Source organism: Drosophila mauritiana, chromosome X (assembly GCF_004382145.1).
Source record: "Drosophila mauritiana strain mau12 chromosome X, ASM438214v1, whole genome shotgun sequence".
NCBI lineage: Eukaryota > Metazoa > Arthropoda > Insecta > Diptera > Drosophilidae > Drosophila > Drosophila mauritiana.
The window spans coordinates 20,048,422-20,071,746 of NC_046672.1; the positions used below are offsets into that span (position 1 = coordinate 20,048,422).

Consider the following 23,325-nt stretch of genomic DNA (forward strand, 5'->3'; position numbering starts at 1 on the left):
TTTTTTATTATTTAAATTAAATTTATTGTTTTAGGCACTTGTCTTTTTCTGATTGTTTGTCTTCTCTATGCTCCGTTATGAGTGGCGAGTGTGATCGGCACCCGCGACGCAGAGTCCCGTATTGATTCGGGTGCCTAAGTGCTTGCAGATTTTGACTGGGTGTCTGTAAGTACCCGCGATGTGAGTGGTAAGTGGCACCTGCACTCAAAACTGTTGTACGGACAAAAATACAAAAGGACACCTCAAAGGAGCGGTAAAGCTTGCAAGTACTTATGTATTTTTCCGAGTGTAACATTTGATTACCCTTTGTTTAGGTATGGCTTTAAACTAACTGTTAAATTGGGGCGTTAAAGTGTGCATGAAAGATGATAAAGATAGCAATAATAGTTCGATTTGCGTTGCAAGAATGGAGTAAGTTGAAATCCAACCGAATAAGCTTTCGTGTATGGCAGCAGTACATAAGGTAAGTGCTGTTTCGAATGTGTTTACCTATGTATGTGCATTTGCGAATGACGATAGCGATGATGATGATGATGATGATGATGATGCTGCTGCTGATGACGATGATGCATGACCGGCCAAACTAAACAGCCAGCTGGCCATAGAAATAACAGGCAGCTCAAGTGACAACCGACACCCGAATGCCGAATCACCGCCCACCGCCCACCGCCCACCGCCCACCGATCCACTGGGCCAACCCTGCTCCTTTCGAGGACCAAAGCCCCTGCCTTCCCCGCATACCTGGCTACATACATATGTGCATGTATGTATGTGTTTATCCTTTTTGTCGGCTGATTTGCATTTAATTTCAATGATTTTTTGAGGACTCGAAACCAGCACACCAACACAAACGCGTCCAAAGTAGCTTTTTGTGTGCAGTCACACACACACTCACACACTCACACACTCGCACACTCGCACACACACACACCACCCACGCCTTTTGCCACCCACTCGGACTTTTGCCAGACTGTTTTTGTTTTGCTCTGTTTTGTTTCGTGTTCATCGCTTAAGCTGCTTTAAATTTATTGGTTTGCACAGTTTAAGCGATTTTCGTTTTGTATTTTCCATTTGCAGACTCGCTGGCCAGCCCAACCAGCGCACTACTGCTCCTCTTCCTTTTCGTCCTGCTCCTCCTGCTCCTGCTGCTCCTGCTGCTCCTGCTACTCCTGTTTCCCCTCCTCGTCTACGGCAACCATTACCAATGGATACAACTTGCCAATTATGTTCGTTCTCTGGCCAATGGACTGCACCTCCACCCGCCTCTAAGCCCCCTCGCCCCACCAAAGTGAATATGCAACTGCTCATATTCGTGTGGCATATGCCAATGTCGATTGTTGCCATCCTACACACCATATAAAAATCACGGGAAAAAACAAAAAAATAGCCAAAAGCAGTGCATACTTTCGGGCGCTTTAAGCCCCGCTCGTTTCGTGGGGCTTCCCCCAAGCCCCCCTCCCAACCCCCCGCCCAGTGGGTGGTGTGGTGTATGGCGCATTGTCGCCAGCGCTAAATGTGGCATTAAAATTTTCGACCAACAAAACTGGTAAAGTCCGCGGAGCGAAAGAGGAGCAGCCACCCAACAGAGATGATTTTTCATGGGAACTTAAAGGAAACTGTTCGATGTATAAAATGTATTTAAACTGAGTGCCCTACTTTAGTTAAACCTTGATTATTAATTATACAATTATTATGCTGATATGTTGGTACTTATCTTGCTTCAAAATAATCTTAATAAACAATTTTCTATGCGTGAACACACTTAATATTAATGGATATTCGAAATCTATGCATTTCTATCCCTTATACAATAGATATATATTATATATTGTATAATATTACATACACATGGAACTGGATGAAAAGAAGGTCCTAACAATGTGCGATCTCTAGTGACCACGCACCAAATTATGGGCGGGGCTGGTGGGCGGAAGGGCACACACCACTGCTAACTACACTGAAAATATGCGCCCTTCTGCATTGGTATGTGTGCGCCGCATTGTTGCAGTTCATATGCACACACACACACATTCACTGGCGTACAGGGTAGTCGGGGTAGCATAGTTTGGCCTTTCTTGGGGGAGGTTGAAATTAAAATTCAAATGCTCCTTTAAATTATGTTTGCCTTGACTTTATCAAGTCACAATATAACATGGGCGTGCACATATCTGAATAGTTGTTGCTTTCTATCTTTCCCAGGCCCATCCATTCGATTATCCTGCGAGCCAGGGTACCAACCAGCTCGGCTGACCCCTCGGTCTTCGTCCTTCGTCCTGGCACAGTAGTTGTCGTTGATAGTTTGCCGCGGCTGCTTCCGCACTTAGCAGTACTTTGGACTAATTTTTAATGCCGCTCATATTTCGCGCACAGGAGCAGCCCAAGCCGAAGGACTAACTGTGCATCTGCATCTGCATGTGTGTGTGTGTGTGTGTGAGTTCGAGTGTGTGTGAGTGTGAAACAGGTGGCGCCGAAAGTAATTGGCCAAAAGAGTGCCATCAGGCTGCGCGGTGCGATATTTATGCGAGCGGGACATTCATCAGATAGGTTTTCTTCCCCCTCAGTTGGCAGAAAAGTGGTAAAAAAGTTAAGATTATATAGTTTTAACTTTTGAAAAATAGGATGAAGCTTACATTTCATTTACTTGTAACATGAAAAGAAACGTGATATATTTGCAATTTTATGTCATAATTAAAGCAAAGAAAATAAATTTTTTGGTAAAACTGTGTAATTAAGGCAATGATTTCAATGGAACATTAAAAGGTATTTTAATTGCAAATAAGTATTCCATTGAACTTCCTTTAAAGCTTGTCAAGCTATAGCTAAATACTGAATACTGGAAAAACCGTTAAAGTTTCTATGAGGGCGATACCCTGTAATATGCCCATTTGAGGGATATTGTTAAAAGTGTTGTTCAACTGATTGATAACAAGTACAAGAGAAGCGTTTAAGGATTGCATGCCACCGATGGCTCTTGACTTTTGACTCCAGGGTGTGTGTTAGTCGAGCAAATTAGTTGCAGAGATAGGGGTTCCCCGACTTTGCGGCACTGTGCTGGCCCCCAAAATGCGGCAAGTACTGGCTGAAATCATTTCTGCAGACACTGCGTTGGCGACTTATGCATACATTTGTCCTTTTTTTCGGGGGGGACGAAAAAAGGCGGCGTTTGTGTTTGTGCGGCTGCTGCCTTATTTTTGTGGCCATTTTTGTTTTCTGTTTTACATTTTGTGCCTTATTTTGTTCGTTTTGTATTTTTGCTGTTGTTTTTTTGTTTTTTTGCATTTTGCTGTGGCTGCGGTTGACTCGAGATATTTATTATTGTTGCTGAAATTGCTGTGTATCCTCGCGCCGGGAGTCCTCCTTTCCTCGGTCCCCCCGCTCAGCTTTGTCCTGGTATTTGTGCTGCTGCTGCTGGTGACGCATTTAAGGCTTTCGCATCATATAAATAAAAAACTAGCAAAGCGTAACAAGCAACATGAAATGAAGGAGTCGCGGCGGCAGAGAAAGATGTTGCGAAAGACAAAGGCACCGGGAAAAGGGAGGATGGGGCGGGGGGAACAAGGACATCTGGGATGGGGGACTTTAAGCCGCGGCCAGTGCGGCGGTGAAGAGCATCTGTGATGCGCCAATGCTTGATTTATTGCACCCTGGCAACCCTTATCCGCCGCCCATTGGCCCGTTGGCCACGCCCACTTACAGCGCACAGTGGCCGCATTTATTGTCTACCCACCTCCAACAACAACTCCGCCGGAAATAAATAATCCTTTGGCTTGGCTTTTGAATTTATTATGTTTGTTTTATTTTTGTTTTGCTCATTCTTTTTATTTGGCTTCTCCGTCGATAGTAGGTTTGATTATTATTATTATTATTATTATAGATTATCAATTTTCATAGGGTTTAGTTCGCTCTTTGAAGTTTTCTTTGTAGCTTGGTATCCCATTATCGTTATCGATATCGTTACCGTTACCGTTACCGTTATGCACCTGTATATCTCATATTTAGCCTACAGTTAACATTATTCATAGGGTATAATAATGCAATGTTTGCTATGATGGCTCGATGGCTCTCTCGCGCGCCTCCTTTAGGTTAGACATATGATAATGATGGGAATGGGAACTTACTTATATGTATATAGGTCACACAATTATGCTATTTTACAGTTAATCGAAGACGTTATCGCAGTATTAACAATCGATAGTTTCTAGGGTTACTCTTCACTAGTTGTATTATAAGTTTGGTATTGAATTTAGATTCTTATAGCAGCTGGGGGGTTGACAAGGAAATGTTTCTCATATTATGGGAGACAAAAAAATGTTGGATATCTATTCGTTAGTATGTATGAATGTATATGTATACATATATATCTAAGTGTTGAACTATATTGCACGTGTTTTGTGTGATTTTTCTCGCTCGTTAACACGTCTAATTGGAATAACAATTCTCCAGGGCCTTAAAAAAGGATACGCAATCACACACACACACATACACGCCTTACACACACACAAACATGGCAGGCCAACACAAATACCATGTACTCATACACCTAGAAAACAATTTGCTGGGAAACATTTCCCATTTGCCGGAACAAATCGGTTGTTTTGTTTTATTTGATTTGCGGCCAACTGTTTGGACAAATCGACTCAATTCACATTTAATTTTCTGTTAGATCGAATTGCGTTTCGGAGGCTGACTTATAGATATAGTTGGGTTAGTCTGGGCGGCGCTATATAAAATGTACATTGCACCGGCTCACACTTCAGATAAGCGAGTTAGTAATTGATAAGAGTTGTCCACCTGTAACCTGTTGATATGTACAGCCTGCAGTGCGGGCAAAGTGGGCGGGACGGATGACCATGGCTACGCACCTGTCTAGGCCACCTGTAACGCCCACTTCCCAGATCTGTGAGTTTGTGGCATTGCAAACGTTTTATCACATATTTATCCATATAATAATAGTGTGTGCTCCGTATATAGCGGACTCGTATAGTTTCACTCGATTTATAAAATAAGTACAAATGCTTGTTTGCATGTTTGCTTGTTTGCTTGTTTGCTTGGTTTCTAGATAGCTATCGTAGATACAAAGATACAAGATACAATGGCATTAATTGACTAGACTCGCTATGCACACATCTATGCATTTACTTTATCCATCTGGCTAGGTAGTGCAGATTGCGCCTCTGCCGCTGTTTATTTATAGATATATATATATATATATCTATATATATATATAGATGGTTGTATAGGTTGCATCTTTATTAATTGGCCAATAAATATCCCAGTTATTTATGAACTATCAACTATGATAAAAAAAAATTGCGTACATCCGCACATACAGCTAGGTTTATATATATTTAACTTTCACATATACAAATTCAAGTACAAATTCAAATACAAATACAAATACGAATACATATGCTTAAATACGCTTACATCGGATTTTGTCTATGCCGTCGTCCATATGCGTTCACTTTATGATTTACACACATTTGACTCGAATTTTGATATAATAATTTAGTGTTCAATCCGCAGTCCGCATTCTGCATTCTGCATGCTGCATGCTGCATGCTGCATGCTGCATGCTGCACGCTGCAACTGCATTCGGCATTTTGCATTGTGGATTTAGCATTTCGCGTTTCGCATTTAACGCAAACAGAACGAAATGGCAACACAAACGTAAACAACTAACAAACATACGTAGTTGGGCCCTCGGGCCCAGGATATGCAGGATGCAGTATCCTGGTCGCAGGATTAGCCTAGGGTTCAGCATTTTTTTGGGGCAGGATGGCGAACGGGGAACGGGGTAAATGGCAAATGGCAAATGGCAAGAAGGGAAGTTGGAGCGACATCAACGGCATCAGACTCCCAGATTTCGCATGATGATAGCAAAACTGCAGAGTTTTACATTTGGCAATCTGCAGCTTTTTACTCTACGTTGCAGCTACATAAACACCACATACTACATACATGTATATGGTGTATAATGGATGACAGATACCCTGGCGGAGTCGGCGATCGGAATCATCGGGAGTTCAGGGGAAGCGACTTCTGCCTCCAGGATCTCGAGCTGAAGTCTGCAGTTCTCTGGAAGAAAGTAAGTAAGAGAGTGAGGTTAGGATGATCAGTGCTCGATTTTCCACTTGAATAGAGGGAAAACATAGACGGAGAAATATATGTACATATGTATCTCAGCCAGCCGAACATGAAACTGAACATGAAAGAGATCTTGAAAAGATTACGAAAAGTTTACCAGTCGAGTTGCCCCTCGAGTGAAATCTCAAGTTGGATGAAGTTTCTTCAGGACCCCCAGAGCGCGGAACTCTGACTTTTGGAAGCCTTCAAGTTTCGACTTTAGACTTTCCACTTTAAACTGATTTGAAACGCAACTTGTCAAGTAATAAACAAACTGCTCAGTCGAAAAACTTGAGAAGCAGCCCGTTTAGCTCGTTGAATTGGCAGTTCACAGGGTCCCAACTAGTTGAGCTCTTCACAGGACACTCGCCATTTTTATATGTATGCATGTGTGTGTGTGTCGGGAGCTCACCCCCATGCATGCACACACACATACACACACACACACACACACTCTCTGTTTGCCTGTGTGTTTACAACAATAAAACGCTTCGTTGTCATAGCTCAAGCAGATTGATGTTCAACACAGCATTTTCCTACTCTCAGCAAGGACGAGTGCGAGGACGATGACAGTAGGGGCGGGGAGGACAGGATGATGACGATGTCATCATCGCAACAAGCAACATTCGAGTGCACTTACATGCCTATCTATCGTATATATCGTATATCGTATATCGTGTGTCTATGGTATATCTATATGAGCGGATATATCTGTGTGCGTCCGTCTCCCCTGACATTGGTGCATTGGTATGTGATGATGTACCCCGCCTCTGGAGTCGCGGGATGTCCTGGCCCCGTCTGATGCCTGACTCTATCCCGAATGTCCTGGCTGTCCTGGCGGTCCTGGCTGTCCCGGCTGTCCTGGCTGTCCTGGAAGGCCTGAGCCGGTCTGGTCGAGCAAGTGCAAGTGCAGTGCAAAGTTGCCGGCGCCTTGATTTATGTCCCAGTTGAATGCCTGTCTCTGGACCGAATCCGAATCTGGATCCGAATCTGGATCCGAGTGTGAATCCCTTGCCCTCCGCATCGACCTCTGCCTTGGATTTTCGGGCATGGCAATCTCTCTCAGGAGTTTACTTGAATTGTGTACACACTCGCGGCTTGTTTGTGCTTTTGATTTGATTTATATTGCCGACTCAAGTGCATGAAGATGTTGTTGATGTGGATGTGGATGTGGATGTGAATGTAAATGTGAGTGTGGATATGGATGTGGATGTGTGTGGGCCAGAACTTGTGCTCCGATTTGGGGCCACCAGGATGATGATGATGATGATCTCTGTCTGCTGTTGGATTCCGAGTGAGATGATCGGGACGGATTTGGAAATTTGAACCAGATTCGCACCGACACAACCAAAATAACCGACAGCCAAAGCACTTAGGCGACCCTAGACCCTGGCTCATGTGATTTGCATGTGTCACATCAGGTCGCATCTCGATTCACGCATCTCGAATCTCGCATCTCGCATCTAACAACTCACACCCGGGCAGCAGAAAAGTTTTGGCAACTGAGACAAGTCGAGCCTCGGGCATAGGCGATTTTTCAATTAGTTGGCAGTCAGCTGCCCCAGGACTCGTTGCTCCTACTCCGCTGACATCTACAAATTCTGCAGGGCTTTGGGCCATGAGCTCAACAGGGAACTTGGTGCTGGGAGCTGGGAGCTGGGACCTGGTAGCTGGTAGCTGGAACTCAAATCCTACATAATTAAAATACTTAAAGGCTTTAAAGGCAGCGGCAAAGTTTTTAACTTTTAAATTGTTGAGCCTGGCCCATGTTACCATTACCATTACCTTCTGCCCTGCTCCCTTATTGAGTTTCAATGTAGCATACAAAAGGGCGCACATGTGTGGAAATGCTTTATGGGTTAAAAGGGAGTCGAGTCCTGGCTGCTTTCGGGTTAAGCGGAGTGGGTGTGGAGTGACGGGTGGCGGGTGGCGGGTGTGGGGTGTGGGCTCAACTCACTAAGCTTACTTAAGCATTTTTGCCTCGGCCTCGACTGTGTGTCAGTCGCAATCTCGGTCTCAGTCTCAGTTAGCCGCCAAAATCGCGTTGATGAAGTTGTTCCTTTGCTCCTTTGCTCCTTGGGCCCTTAACCCCCTTTAGCCCCCCTTAACCCCCAAGCTCCTTAAATGCCACCTTATGCGCCCATTTTCGCGTGAACTGTGAGTTATCGAGACTGGTAGGCGGCGATGGGGCAGAAGGTGCAGGCATTCTACGTGGGAGTCCTCTTGGAGTTTCTAACCCTCGTGCCTGGCCAGAAATTAGCCGAATTGATTAGTTGAGTCGATTTCAACATTTTAGCCTTAATTTAGTTGGGTAATAATTAATACAACACTTTGTATGCCATATGAAATTTCGTATCTGACTGGTATTCTATATCATCCTCCTTTTGTACCCTTATTTAATATCTATCTGTAATATCTATCTGTAATATCTATCTGTAATATCTATCTGTAATATCTATCTGTAATACCTATCTGTAATATCTATCTGTAATATCTATCTGTAATATCTATCTGTAATATCTATCTGTAATATCTATCTGTAATATCCATCTGTAATATCTATCTGTAATATCTATCTGTAATATCTATCTGTAATATCTATCTGTAATATCTATCTGTAATATCTATCTGTAATATCTATCTGTAATATATATCTGTAATATCTATCTGTAATATCCATCTGTAATATCTATCTGTAATATCTATCTGTAATATCTATCTGTAATATCTATCTGTAATATATATCTGTAATATCTATCTGTAATATCTATCTGTAATATCTATCTGTAATATCTATCTGTAATATCTATCTGTAATATCTATCTGTAATATCTATCTGTAATATCTATCTGTAATATCTATCTGTAATATCTATCTGTAATATCTATCTGTAATATCTATCTGTAATATCTATCTGTAATATCTATCTGTAATATCTATCTGTAATATCTATCTGTAATATCTATCTGTAATATCTATCTGTAATATCTATCTGTAATATCTATCTGTAATATCTATCTGTTATTATCTGTAATATCTATCTGTAATATCTATCTGTAATATCTATTAATAAGCAATAGTTCCATTGAAGTCCTGCACATTAAAACGAATTCTCTGGGATCACAAGCGATCAACTTTTGCTGACTCAGCGCAGCAAAATCGTTTAACCATCATCCGGCGATTATGCCTCCAACAAATCGGTGAGTCTCTGCCTGGTCACGTCAATGACCTATCCACCCAGCCCTCCCATTCCATACTCCCTTCCGAAAAATACTCCCCTGGCCCGCATTGCTCATACGCCCCGTGTGTTTGGGGCCATTGCAGGCGACGTTAATTGACAGGACACCCACATAGATTTTCATAATTTTTGTTATTAGATAAACACACGCACACGAGACTAGCAGCTGTTGGCGCGGGGTGCTCAGTTTGGGGTCATCTGGCTGCATATTTTATTGGGCTTGTGTTTAACCCGAGGTCGTTTGACTCACTTTCACGACGGCCCAACCAGTTCACCCGACCCGCATTTTCAGCCTTGCCGTTTCGTGCCCGCCCCCCGCCCACTGCCGCCTCGTTTCGACCTCGACTTAACGATTTTGCTTTGTCATTTGGTCGTTTAATTATGTGCATGGAAATTTATGTGCGACTTCTTGACTTTAAATGAAGTGTAAGGACCAATGCCAATCCTTTTTCGCCGCCAGCTGTTGGCCACCTTCCGCCAACTGCCGAGCAAAGCGACCCCGACCTTGGACCCACACTTCGGCTGCGGACCTTGCTTTCAGTTATTTATGGTGGACTCGAGTCTGATAATACGAGGGAAGGGAGATGGAAAAAGGACCTGCGGCGGGAGGCAGGAGGAATCGGAATATAGGCTGATTAAATTTTGTATTAGCCCAATAAATTCTCGACCAGGCAAATGTATGTATAAAAATGCCCTATGACACGCAAATGGACAACGCTTAACCCGCCACTGGCCGTTGTCATATTTCAAGCGCACTCGACCAGAGTCTTATATCCTTTGTGGTCGTGCTCTAATTTATGTCGCTGGTAATTTGCCAGGGATTTTGGAAGGGTTGCAACGATGGACGATGGGCGCTGGGTGAATTGTGGGTGATGCCCTTCCATCCGCGTTTTGCATATGATGAGTAAGCAATCCAGATGATTCGAATGGAACCGGCGATGGGACACCAAGTATTTGGGTGTCTGAGATTGAGAAGACGAAGCAAGAGGATTATTATGCATGGGTTCTGCGATGGATGTTACGACCTAGTTGGGTAATTGCATGGCTTCCACGACAATGAAGCAAGTTAACCCGCGGCTATTTGGCCATCGGGCTAGCTGGGCACACTTACAGCGAATAATCTGGAGATTCCATAGCAAAAATACCTCAACCTCTAATCTAGTCCTTTCAATTTGCAACTCTCAATTGCATTTCACTTTTCGCTGCACGTTTTTACAGCTCGTCGTCGATGATTTTATTTATCACCCTTCACTTTCCCATGTTTGCCTTGCTCCGGACCTTGGCTGAACATTTATCACGGCTGTGCAGGGATACGGATAGATGGGTATATAGATAGATAGATGGGTGCATGGATGGATGGATGGATGTGCGGCAGGCTAGACAGCTACTGCTGCGGGGCAACGCCGTTTCGGGACTCCAATTTAAGCTTCTGAATGGCAAATGGGAAATCCGGCGGCGTGGCCACCTACCTAGTCCTCCATGTTGGCCCCGCGTTAATTACGCGACTTTTGCTGCGGTCGCCTATTTGCTGATTGCATGACAGCGTCAACGTTGGCCGAGGCACGCACGACTTGCGCCCTTCTGTGGCTGCCACCGTGAGGGAGTGAGCCATGGACCACGGACCGTGGATCGGGGACCATGTCCCCAAAACTCTCCTCCGAGCCCCACCACCACACGCTCATCCGCTTCTCAGCCTCGGGCTGAGCTCATCTGCAATGCTCGCATCGCTCCCAGAGCTGAGTTAGTCACGCCAATTTTATTGCATTCCTGTTCCTGTTCCTGTTTCTCGCCCTCGTGCTCGCCCTCGTCCTCGTCCTCGTCCTCCTGCTCATGCTCATTCTCACGCTCTTCCTGTTTCGGTTTGTGCCATAGGCGTTTGCCGTGGGGGCGTGGTCACGGCCATTCACGACTATCAGTCGCAACAATAGCGTTGGCAGTTTTCGGATTTCAAGCGGAACAATTAAGTTAACGATCTGCGGACGAGTGCCAAAGCGCCAAAGAGCAAAGTGCGCCTACAACATGGCCAACCCACCAAGTAGGCATCCAGTGGGGCGGTGGCCTGCAGCCCACGGGCCGTGTGCCATGGGCCCAACTGGGCGTGGCAGCAGGACAAAAAGGGAACGTGTTAAGCCGGCCACATTGGCGACCATCGCACGTCCGTGTCGCCTTGCCAAACGGTCTGGAGTGGCTTTAAGTCTTTAAGTGGACTCAAATTGGCGCATCCTGCCCGCCGGGCTGGCTGGTCACTCTGGCCAGGACAGGACAGTATAGGACAGGACAGGACAGACGGTCTATCCTTCAATTAGCCAAAAAAACTGATTAAGTGAATAGGCCATCTAATGTGGCCAGCAAGGAGGGCCATGCAAATGCAAACAGAACGCAAGTGCACACAAAAAATGTCCTTTTTTCTTGTTGAACTTTTTGGCCCCGCTGCTCAGGGCGAAGCTGCTGCTGATTCTGATTCTGGTTTTGCCTCCTGTTCCTCCTCAGACGAGGAAGGACTTAAAAGTAAACAAAGTTTTAATTTCCTTCAATGATTTCTCTGGGCATTTGTTTTAGGCCGGCCGGGATCCGAATGCCTTTCCCCTTTTCATTGGCTTCCTGCGCGGGGGCAAGGCGAGGGCGCAAAGAAGCCCTGTCCGGCCTCATAATCAAGTTAGATAAATCTAAATCCTTTGCGATAAGCGGCTGAAGAATGGCCTGGCCTCGCTCCTAAGGACCCAACGTCTCCATCAAAGTTTCTCCGTCTGTCCGCCTGTCCGACTGCAAGGCTAAATGGGTTAGGCGATTGGGTGGCCTTGGGGCTGGCAGCGCTCCCTCCACGCTCCACGCTCCACGCTCTACGATCCACTCTCCACACTGGGCTAGGCACTTTTGGAGTGGGGCTAGGGTTCCAGCTCCAGCTCCAGCTCCAGCTACGGCTACGAATTAGAGTGCCACAGTCGGGCGAGTGAATAGAATTTGTAATTTCCGTTTTCGTTTTGTATGCTAACCCGGCAAACCACCCTGCAGCACACTCCTCTTAAAGCGCCCCACAATGAAACTGTATCCGAGAGCTGATGTTGGCTGCACTGCAGCACGGCACGGGTTTTCAAGCAGTTCAATTGGTTTTGGGGGGACCAGCGGATTGGATTGGATGGGGCTGCGTGGAATACTTATGACGATGACTAAACACTCTGTTGGCCATGTTTGCGATTGCATTTAAAGATGAGAGGCTATTGAAACCGTTTTCCATTTGCCGGTTGGCCAAAAGGGTGAAATAGGGGGGATACGAAGCAGGATTTTGTGGTCCTGGGGGTTTCTGCGACTTAAACTGAACCTGAGCAGGTGTTGTTTGACTTACAACCTATCTACGTATGATATCAAAGGTCAGCTTAACAACAGCTAACCTGATCCGGCTCGAAGGACCATTAAACATAACTATTTAAATGATATTGTATCTTTTGTGTCGGAAATGTGAGGATACATACCTCCGGTATTCTGTGTAGGACACCTCCGCCTAATTGCCCTTTCGCCTTTTCCGGCGCCGTCGCCAGGCCACGTGACCTAGGAGCTGGGCCAGCCGGTTGGCCAGCAGCCGGACGTGACGCCACTCCGCACAACTGGCGACCGCGATAAGCAGCATCGAGTTGATTCCGAGGGCCAGCGAGGCCGCTGAGCTGCCCAGATTACCCTTGGTCAGCTGGTCGGAACAGCGGCCAATGGAGTCGATGTCCAGCTCGCTCATCACCCGACCGTTGACCTCCAGCGGCGAGATGCAGTAGTTCTTCTGCAGAAAGTCGGTCAGGTTGTGGGCGCCCTCGGCCAGCGGGCCGTCGAGCAGGGTGTGAATGTGGCAGCCGCAGGGGAAGTGGTTGCTCACCAGCTGCAGGTGCTCCACCCCGTCGACGATGATTGAGTTGGGATCGGGAGTCTCCAGCACGTGGTTTCCAAAGAATTTGAGGTGCTTTATGGCCGCCGTGCTGGTGAAGTTCAGCTCCTCGATCGAGTCGATCTTGTTGTTCAGGATCTGCAGCGTCTCCACCTGGGTGAGTCCGGTGAAGGCGTCCGCACAAATCACCCCGAGATCCGACTCCTGCAACGTGAGCAGCAGGACATTCGACAGGCCGCGGAAGGTGAAGGGCGCCACCTCCTTGAGGTCCATGTAGGCCAGCTTGAGCAGACCCACCGTGTCCATGCCGAAGAAGGCGTCCTGCTCGATGCTGCGGATGCCCGAGGGCAGGATCAGGTGGCCCACGTTGGTCAGGCTGGAGAAGGCCGAGCTGTCGATGCGGATCAACGGATTGTTGGTCAGCAGGATCAGCTTGATGTTCGAGGTGCCCGCGAAGGCGTTGCCCTCGATCCGCTGGATCTGGTTGTGGCTCAGCAGGATGGTCGACAGGTTCTGCAGCCCGGCGAACGCGAACTGGGCCACCATCTGCAGCGGCGTGTACTGGATCGAGAGCTCCTTGAGGCGCGGCAGTCCGCGGAAGGCGAACTGCTTGATCCGCGTGATGTTGTTCCCGTCCAGCGAGAGCTTCTTCAGCGCCCGCAGCCCGGCGAACGAGTCCGGCTTGATGATCGGGAAGTTGTTCTTGGTCAGCGCCAGGTTCTCCACCGTCGCCGGCAGCTGGCGCAGCGGGATCTGCTCGAGGCCGCCGGTGTTACACAGCACCTGTGGATGAGATTGGGTCTCTTAAGTGGGAGCTTGAATAGGCAAATAAACATATGCTCTTATGCGAAAAACATCAGTGACGATGGCACCTTCAATATACAAAAGCTGTGATTTTAGCTTTTGTGACAAAAAATTATTTAACTCTTAGCAAAAATAAAATAATAAAATCTGGAAGGCATGATTTTAGTTTGCTTTGTACCGAATGAGATAACTTTCGGTCACTCGTATTCGAGTCATAGCACGCTGTCCTGAAGTGATTCGTCACTACGTGGACTGCTGACCACAGAAATAAATTACTAAAGATAAAGGGATACTTTCAGGCTTAAACTGAAATGAATGAAATCAATCCAATGTAGTTTCTTTGAGTTTGTCTGAATATTTACTTTAAAATAAAAATGTATGTTATTTTGACATTGTATGTTGCAGCTGATGAACTTTTTCGTATAGGAACCTTTTATGGTGTTACATTAAATTTGAAAAAAATGACTTATTACTTCTACGAAATTGTTTCACAATTTAGTATTAACCAGTTATAAAATGTTCGAGAAATTCCTATTAGAAAATTTGATTTTATGAAATGGAAATGCGACGATGTGATCGTCACTCGCTTCCCAGTTAGTTAAGTGGTGGCCTTCCTTTGATTAGATAACTTCTCCGCCAAATCGTCAAATTTGCCCACACCCAGCTCTCCTGTCACATTTTCCGGGTCACCTTTTGATGTGACTTTTATTCAAGATGGGGACGGAGGTGGGACGGTGGAAATGGAGACCCCGGGCCGGAAAGTTAGCTTTGTCAGCGGACTCATCGACTCATCAAAGGTTCTCGCTCTTAATCAGTTTGTGTTTTCCTGCCTTATGACATTGCCCCGCCCGCTTTTCCCGTGGGCGCCATTGATACCGCCGTGGACTCCGACTCCATCTCCGTGGCAACTAACAGCCGTTGGGCAATCAGATCAGACGCCGCATCGGAGGAGGGTCTCCAGATGGCGTGGTCGGAAGTCAAAGGACAAGGACGAAGGACGAAGGACGAGGCAGGACCGGGAAGCGCGACTTTGTTTGATGCGTGGCGCGAAAATTGAATTTGTGGCTTTATTGCTGAAAATAAAATTAAATCGAATTCTTGTTTTTGGCGGCGGAGCGAGTCCGTGGTTACTGGCGAGACCCTTGTCTAGCATTGTTTTTTGCACATCCTTCGCTCCTGGTCTTCTGCGCCCTTCTACTCATCCTCGTCTTCGTCCTTGGCCATTTCGCTTTGTGCCTTCGTTTTTTATGTCTTTTATGTGCTGATGTGTGCGTTTCCCTGCCACGAATTTTCTTGGCTTGCACTTCGAGAAACGGAATTAGACAAGGTTTTAATGATGTAAAGAGAATCTTGGGGGGATTTCCACTTTAGAGTGTGCTTTGCCATTTCTGGCAAAATCAGTTGGTCACTCTGGGTTTACCATCGCATGTGCATGGCATTCCAAAATACTCTCTAATATAAAATCAAATGCCTTAGCTTATACAATTGCTATTGAAAATGCATTAAATCAAGATGGTGTGAGTACAGTAATAATAATTTTGAATGCAAGTTGTCTTGTCTCCTTTTTCCGAGTGTATCCATTGGTCCAGAGTCCACAGGTTCCCTTTCCGGTCGCCAAGTAACTGTGCATAACTGTCCATCGCCTGTCACGTCCCTCTTGACCCCGCCCTCCGCCCGGCCCCATTTCCACCACCCACAATGGGAAGACAAGACACGCCCAACCCCCGCTTGCGAATTTCCTTTTGCTCACCTGGTTTTTCGCCCAACCTTGGCTGCACTTCTTGCGTAACATTTGCACAATTTTCATACGCTTCACCTTTTTAAATGAACGAATTAAAAGTTTCTTTCCCTGGCAGGACGGTCCTTTCCCTTTCGCCCAGAACAATCCCTCCGCCCCCACAGGATTGTTATTTTTGCCTCAGCTTCGCTGCGTACCGTTCAGTTCAGTTCTGTTCTGTTCTGTTCTGTTCTGTTCAGTTCTGTTCTGTTTCGTTCTGTAATGTGCTGTTCTGTGCCGTTTAATGAAATTTCGTTTCTATGCATTCACAGTCGCGAATTCAAGCGACTCGGTTAAAAAGTCGCTTGTTCGCTGAACTTTAACTGCCACTGTAGTCGGTGGAGGAACAAGCGGCGGGAGGCGGAGGAGCAGAAGAATGGGTGACCCCAAAAAGTGTGCTACACTTTTGGTGCCTTTTTTTTTTTGGTTTGGTGGGCGGGAGAGAGGGGCTGAACTAATTTCGCCTCTTCAATGCAGTTACAGTTAAGCGTAGCGAAAGGATACAGGCCCCCAGCCAGGCTCACAATTCCCAGAAACAGAATGAAATCCAACCAAGAAATGTGGAGAGCGGAGAGCAGAGATAAGTGGAGAACGAGAGCTGAGTAAATCATTGCATTGTCTATAATCCGGAATAATGAAATCACTTAAGTTCTCAATTTGGTAGAAATGACGATGCCGACGTTCCCTCTGGTAATAAGGATGCGCATTAAGCGTGCTCCAAAACTCTCGCGGGACACCATTGAATACGGCCCCACACACAAACATGCGGGGGGCGGCTGCGGCTGGTCGGGATGGGGGCGTGGCAGACGGACACAGACGCAAAAACAAAAGGAAAATAACCATTTCCCTGCATTTTCGATTAATTCTCTCTGCTCATCACTGCGCCGGAGAGGCCGTCGAGCAGCTGTGGCCATTGCCTGACCACCAGTTCCCCAGGGATCCTCCGGAAGCGCCAGCTCCTTCTGCCTTCTGCCTTCTCCATTCTCCTGTCTTCGGCCCCTCCTCTCCTGACCACTGGCACTTCTGGAGCTCCCGATTATGATGGTTCTGCATACAACTCCACCGCACTGTGGAACTGTTCTACAACTTGAAATGGAAATCTTAATGTGTAGCCGTGGTGACCCCGACGGCTGCACTCGAATCCATTGGTTCATATGAAGTTATACATTACTCAACTGGAAACTTAATGGATATACAGTCAGTCCTAAGACATTATCAAAATGATACAACTAAAATTGCCAGGTTATACTTCTTGATAGATCATATCAAACTTTTATCTCAATGCAGGACCTACATTAATCTTTTACTCAGATCGCACTTATAATTTTTGTTATTAGTCTATACCTATACACCGACTTCCGGAATATGTTCTGAATGTTTAAATTCATTAAATATCATTATGTCATATCATTAGTCATTAAATACGGAACGGAAATCTTGAAACTGTTTGTTCCTGGCCCAAAACCCCAAACTAACCCTTGGATTTCATTAGACCAAGTCGTCCTCCATATTATTGAATCAGTCATTTCGTTATCACATGCATGCATCTGTGTGTGTGTGGTCCTGGGTAATTAGGTAATTGGTAATGACTGAGCTCGGAAAACATAATACTTCTATGGATCGGACGGGAAATCTGTTTGGTGGTGGTGTGCCCATGTGCTGCAAAGTTGCCACAACATCCATTTTCTGCATTCAACGCAGAGGCCATTCGATTGGTTATCACCCGTGTTCCTGCAGAACATTTATGTTTGTGTACCTAATGCTACGAGTATCTACGGATGCTATAATATCCTGTTGAATAAGCGAGTCCACTGTGCGGGGCTGCCCCACTGCCCACTGCAAGCCGGGGAGCCCGCCCGTAACTCCCGGTACTGCCGCCACTGGGTGGACAAGTAGACAAGTGGACAAGTAGATTGTTAAGCTTACTTGAGTCTGGGACAAGCAGATGCACTCGGCTGGGCATGATTTGGATGTTTCGGTTTGTTGCGAGTTCCACAGGCAGACGACAACGGAGAGCGCAATTATGAGCACCAGCCAGGAATTGCACATTTCACGTTGTTGCTGACACGACAGTTTGGCGGCGTAATTGAGCTCTATTCTCTCTTGTCCGGCTGCTGTTGCTCCGCTCCTCCACTCCTCCTGCTCCTGCTCCTTCTGCTAGCGCTGCTTATCCTGGGCTAGCTCTTCCCTGCTCTTGGGGGGCCAACTGGGTGTCTCACCGCCAGCCAGCCTGCGCAGATTTTCAACTGCTCAACTCCGCAGCCTCAGCTTTTGTTGCCTACTTTTTTGGGCTCCTCGGTGCGCTGCTCCTCCTTCTTGCTCGGCACTTCCCTCAGTTATTTATGTTTTTATATTGCGTTATTTCATTTAGACTTTCCCTCCTCTGCCGCTCGCTCCTTTATTATATATTCTTAAGCTTTATCATATTTATTTACGCTTCTTCTTCCGGTTCCTGCTACTGCTCCTGCTCCTGTTCCAGCCCCTTTTGCTACGCCTGGCGGGGGCGGGGGCGTGGCATGCCAATAACTGCAAGAGATGGAAAGCAAGAGGTAGATATAGATGCTGCTTGGATGGATATTGGGGCACAATATTGGATTGGGTTAGTATAGTTCGAGTTTGCAGCTTGCAGCTTGCAGTGGCAAAGTCCAAAGGCCGAGAGTGAAGCAATGCGACACTTAAAAGTTATGGCTTACTCGAACTCAGTCGGAATACAATGCTCTTGGACTTTGCGATGCATATATACATACATACATATGTACATGTGTCAAGTATATAGAGGGGGCACATAGCACGTGGGCCACTAGAATATTTAAGCATACGCCTCGTTCATTTATATCAATCCCGTTGGTTGCGGGCCAATTATGCCTTTGACAGCTACGGCATGCAGCAGTTATATTTTAATTAAAGCGGACAGATACTCTCTCGAAAAGCGCCCCAAATGTCAGTTTGAATATCGGAATCAGTTTAGCGACACAGCCAGCCATTCATTCATTCTGAATTCAGGTGGCAAGCAAAAATGAGATGTTGCAAGTATATCTGGAGGGTCTGAAAGGTAAAATGAATTACCAACTGAAGGTCGCATTTATTGTTAATTACTTTTGAATGAAAAACTTAACTTTTTTTAGACAATTTCACTCGCGATTATTAGTTTTAAAAGTATTAGAGAAGCATCACTCCAGTACCAAAGCTTAAGCCTTCGTTTCGCTCGATAAACGCTCTAGTGAAAGTTTAGTACTATGCATTTGATTATATGATAATGTTCGATTAAATCATAATTAGTTTTGGAAGCAAACTTTTTAGAGATTTCGAAACAAAGATAATCGAGCATGTTTGGGAAATGAGGTGGCCCATAATCCGACGTCGAGTGAGCGCAATAAATGCATTGTAGTAATTTAAGCTTGAGGTTTCGGTGCCTTCTGTGGTCCGTTCCACATTTCGAGGCTTCACTGCGGCCTGGCCGCAGGTGGCATTTAATTTCGCTTCTCTGCCGCTCCGCCTGTGGCAGGCTGAGTCTTTCCGGATTGTCCGCTCAAAGCCTTCGACACATCCAACATTTATGCCCGGATTAGAAGACGGCTGGCCGGAGGATGGTGGAAGGCGGGGCCGGGACACGAGGTGACAGGACAAATGCCAGATGTGACAGCCGGGATGGAAGTCCAGCCTCAGCAACTGGGCATCTGAGCATCCGAGCATCCGAGTATCTGAGCATCGGAGCTGCAAATGCAGATAGGCAGAGATGCAAATGTAGATGCAAATGTTCGATGGCTCGGCTCCGCTCTCCAAATAGCTCCTTGTTAATCATTTATAATAAATAATGCCCAGGTAGGAGTTAAGTTGCTGCAGCATCAGCATCATCAGCAGCAGGAGCAGAGGCAGCAGGACGAGCCAGGATGAACAAAGCCAAAGCAATATAATAACTGAAATTACTCTAAAGAGAATTTCCAATGAGGCAATGTCGCTTGCACTTGCCACCGGGCTGAGATGGTGGGCTTGGGTTGACACAGCTTGTTTGAAATGTTTAAATGCACAAATCAAATATGCAAGCAGTCCGGCATCCAAGCTCGAACTCCGAACTGGAAGCTGCGAGCTGCGAACCTCCGGCCAGGAGAGCACCTGATGTTAGAGGAGTTAACCCCTGGTAACCCCGAACGACCCGTGCCCAAGCATCCAAATCCTTGCAGCAGCCGATGGCTTTTAATTGGACACCGAGGACGGCAAAAAGGAGCTGGCTGGCAGGACAACTGAGCAGTTGAGCCTCGGACTCGAGAATGCAGGATGCAGGATGCAGGATGCAAGCGAGCACAATAATAAATAAGCGCAGGCATAAATGCGTGACATTATAATTGAAAATCAACAAAGCAGGCCAAGCAAAAGGTGCAGCAAAATTAACCATTGCCCAGTTGGCTAGTGTAACCCCACAGATGCAACTGCAGCAAGATTGTTAGCTGGATATGGACAATCTCCTTTGAAATGCTTCTGTAAAGGTGCCTGAATGGATTGAAATACACATAATAGGAATATTATTCAGAAGCCACAACTTTGAATAAATCTAACATTGAATTATTATATTTACAACTTTTGTAAAAGTGCTAAGCAATGCTAACGCTTTTCTACTGCTCTCCATATTATTCTGCATAATTTGAAACAAATCTTTTGAATTGCAGAATTTTCCCCTGCCAAATGGCATTTGATTGTCACATAACAAATCGTGTTTACTTTCGGTTATGGAAAGCCATTGCATTCCGAAGAGCTGAACTTTCCGTGGCAAATCAAAGGATATATTCGACTGACTCGACTGGCAGGCGGCTAGTCCCGTGCTCCACCAGTTCTTAGGAATCGGTATCGCACAGGAATGGCGGGGATTTGTGTGCTACTTGCTGGCGATAAATACATGCATTTTTTACCAGATTCTTGGCTACCTTTTTCGGCGAGTGCAGGGGGATTGGGGCGATGTCAGTTGGATGTGGATGGAGTGGATGGAGTTTCCCCGGATTCGCGACCTGCCCCGTCCCGCCCGCTTCGTCTGAATCCGTATCTGAATCTATTCCCGTCCCATGCAATCGCATTACTTGGCGTTGCCTTCATCTAAAAGGATAAAGCAAAATAACAAATGCCAGCACAAACTCAAATAATGTACAGACAATTGTGTAAGCAGCGGCAGGACGACGGGTATGCCAACTGCTGCCAACTCCATTCTGCCAGGACTCCATCGGCGCCGTAAGTGAGTTCCACTCCTCACGTGTGTGTGTGTGTGTGTGTGTGAGTGTGGAATCAGGACAATGGCAAAAGGAATCGCAAATGTGGCAGAAGGAACCGACGAGCGCAGCATGGGCAGGGGAGTCGAGTCTGCGATATGGCTTAGCATCCACTTGAAACAGGCATCAAGCCGGGCATCAATGCCTTTAAACAAGCATGCGGAATATGTGGTGGTGGCCACCAGGAACTCCAACCTCCAGAACATGCCTGCCCAGGCCACTGTCTAGCGGACGACATCGTCTGCCATTTTCAACTAATCAATCAATTTTATTAAGCATTTTATTTAATTTACACAGGCAGAGAGCCCAGACAGAAAGCAGCTATGTTCTAATGGCACTGTGGTCATTCGATGACTACTTCTGAAGTTCTTGAAGATGCTGCAACAGATACGAGATACATTTCCACTAGCCTCTAGTCCACAGAATGCCACAGAAGTGCATGTGTGGTGTTGAAATCACTAGAACCCGAAAGTATGCAATGAAAATACATTCTAATATGTAACGCAGCATACTTTTACACACCCTTTTTTTTTTTTTTTTAATAACTAATTCTATTTATTAAGGTTTCAAAAGGAATCGTTCAGTAATTCCTCTGAACTTAACCTAATGTGTGATAAAGATAAATGAGAACAAGTGGTATCTAAATTATAAAGTACAAGAGAAAGAAAAAATCTAGTCTAGTTATTAATTACTTAGTATGTAATATGTTATATTATCCTCCGGGTAAGGAGATCGCTGGGGTGTACCCTCTTCAGTCTTCGGAGGGAGATGGGATCAGCTAGGATAGTTGCTAGTCGGTTCGGGTGGACCATAAGCCTGTCGGCATAACGGCTGCTATGGAAATTGATCTGATCCCCAAGAAGGGTAACTTTCAGATCTCTTTCGATGACCATGTTCGTCACGTACCAGGGGAGCCCAGATGCGTGACGTGCAGCTCTCGACTGGACCACACGGAGCCTATTAAGCTGGGATTTGGCGGCAGTTCCCCACACCTGGATGGGTTTACACACCCTAATACATACATGTGTGATATGTTGTGTTCATTATTTTATTTGCCATGAAATTATCACAGTAAAGTTAAATGAAACACATTTGGAAACATTTTGAGCTGTTCGAAATAAGGATATAGGATTGTCAAGAAAATATTGACAAAGCGAGTGAATCAATTTCGATGGATGGTGCGATTAAAAGAGCCGTAGTTCATGCCACCGCCAATGCCGGTGATTAAAAATCAAAACGAAATCCGCAAATTGAAACCGAAACGAAAGCAATCGGTGCAGCTGGCTACCATATGAATGCAAACATGTGCCAATAAATAAACCAAGAATGAAAATCAAAATTAAAATTTCGAAATAAATAAATAAAATTTCAATTTACACTCTCCTTAAATTTTCACCTAGTTCTTTGGCCCCGCCAGTTGGGTTTGTTTCGAACTCAGCCGCTTTCACCTGGCCAACCCAGTTAGGGATTATTTCCGGCGATAACCAACTGGCAAATGCCAGGAAGTTGGAACTCTTTTTTGTGCGAGCAAACTTTGAAATCGAATCGAAGGCATCGCAGGTCACAGCCCTGAAACATTCTCATTCTCAGAGAGATTATTAAATAAAAAACAAACAGCAGTGCTGCATGGCAAATAAGTTTGATTAGGAAATCACAGATTATTTCTATTCCACGAGTATGTATTATACATACTGTATATGCTGCAACCTGTGAGCGCCCAAATACCATTCGCCTAACTCAGTGTTGCAAAATTGTCTAAGATGTGCGTATATTTCCAGGACTTCGCAAACTATCTGGAAAAGCAATAAGCTGTGTTTGGTTTTTGGTTGCGCATTCAGTCGTGTCATGACAGCAAAATGTGTAAGCTGCTGCAGTCGAGACATGACTTTAATATTTCGAGGGGCTGCGAGAAGGCAGGGGGTCTTCGTTTAAACTCCAGAACTCTGACTATAGTCGGCCATAATTACGGATTCGAAAATAAGCGTATCATGTGCTCCTACTCTGGTCATTACATTGCAGCAAATTGTAGTAAATCAGTAGTTAGTGCTGTTTTAAAACGCCTTTATTGGTTTCGGGAGGCAACGTTTGCCCAAATGCTGCAATTTCGAAAGGCATTTGTGTGTGCGTTTCGGTTGAATAGAGGAGTTTATTTAAGTTTTCCAAGTTGTGTCTGGGCACTGCTAATTCCTCCGATCCCTGCAATGTTAACTACAGCGGAGCAGCGGAGGGATCCAGTGGGGGAGGGGGAGGGGGA

At 45.7% G+C, this 23,325-nt stretch overlaps 1 protein-coding gene across 1 annotated transcript in view; it reads right to left on the reverse strand.

The window, feature by feature from the left end:
* Positions 1-3,797: 3,797 nt before the first annotated feature.
* Positions 3,798-23,325, reverse strand: part of LOC117148173 (chondroadherin) — a 29,141-nt gene continuing 9,613 nt past the window's right edge. The window contains exons 3-5 of the mRNA XM_033315442.1: positions 17,743-18,342; positions 12,835-14,018; positions 3,798-6,078 (exon numbers count right to left, since the gene is read on the reverse strand). Of these exons, the coding sequence (XP_033171333.1) occupies positions 12,864-14,018; positions 17,743-17,865 (1,278 nt within the window). The 5' untranslated portion in view covers positions 17,866-18,342 and the 3' untranslated portion in view covers positions 3,798-6,078; positions 12,835-12,863. The remainder of the gene's footprint in view (positions 6,079-12,834; positions 14,019-17,742; positions 18,343-23,325) is intronic.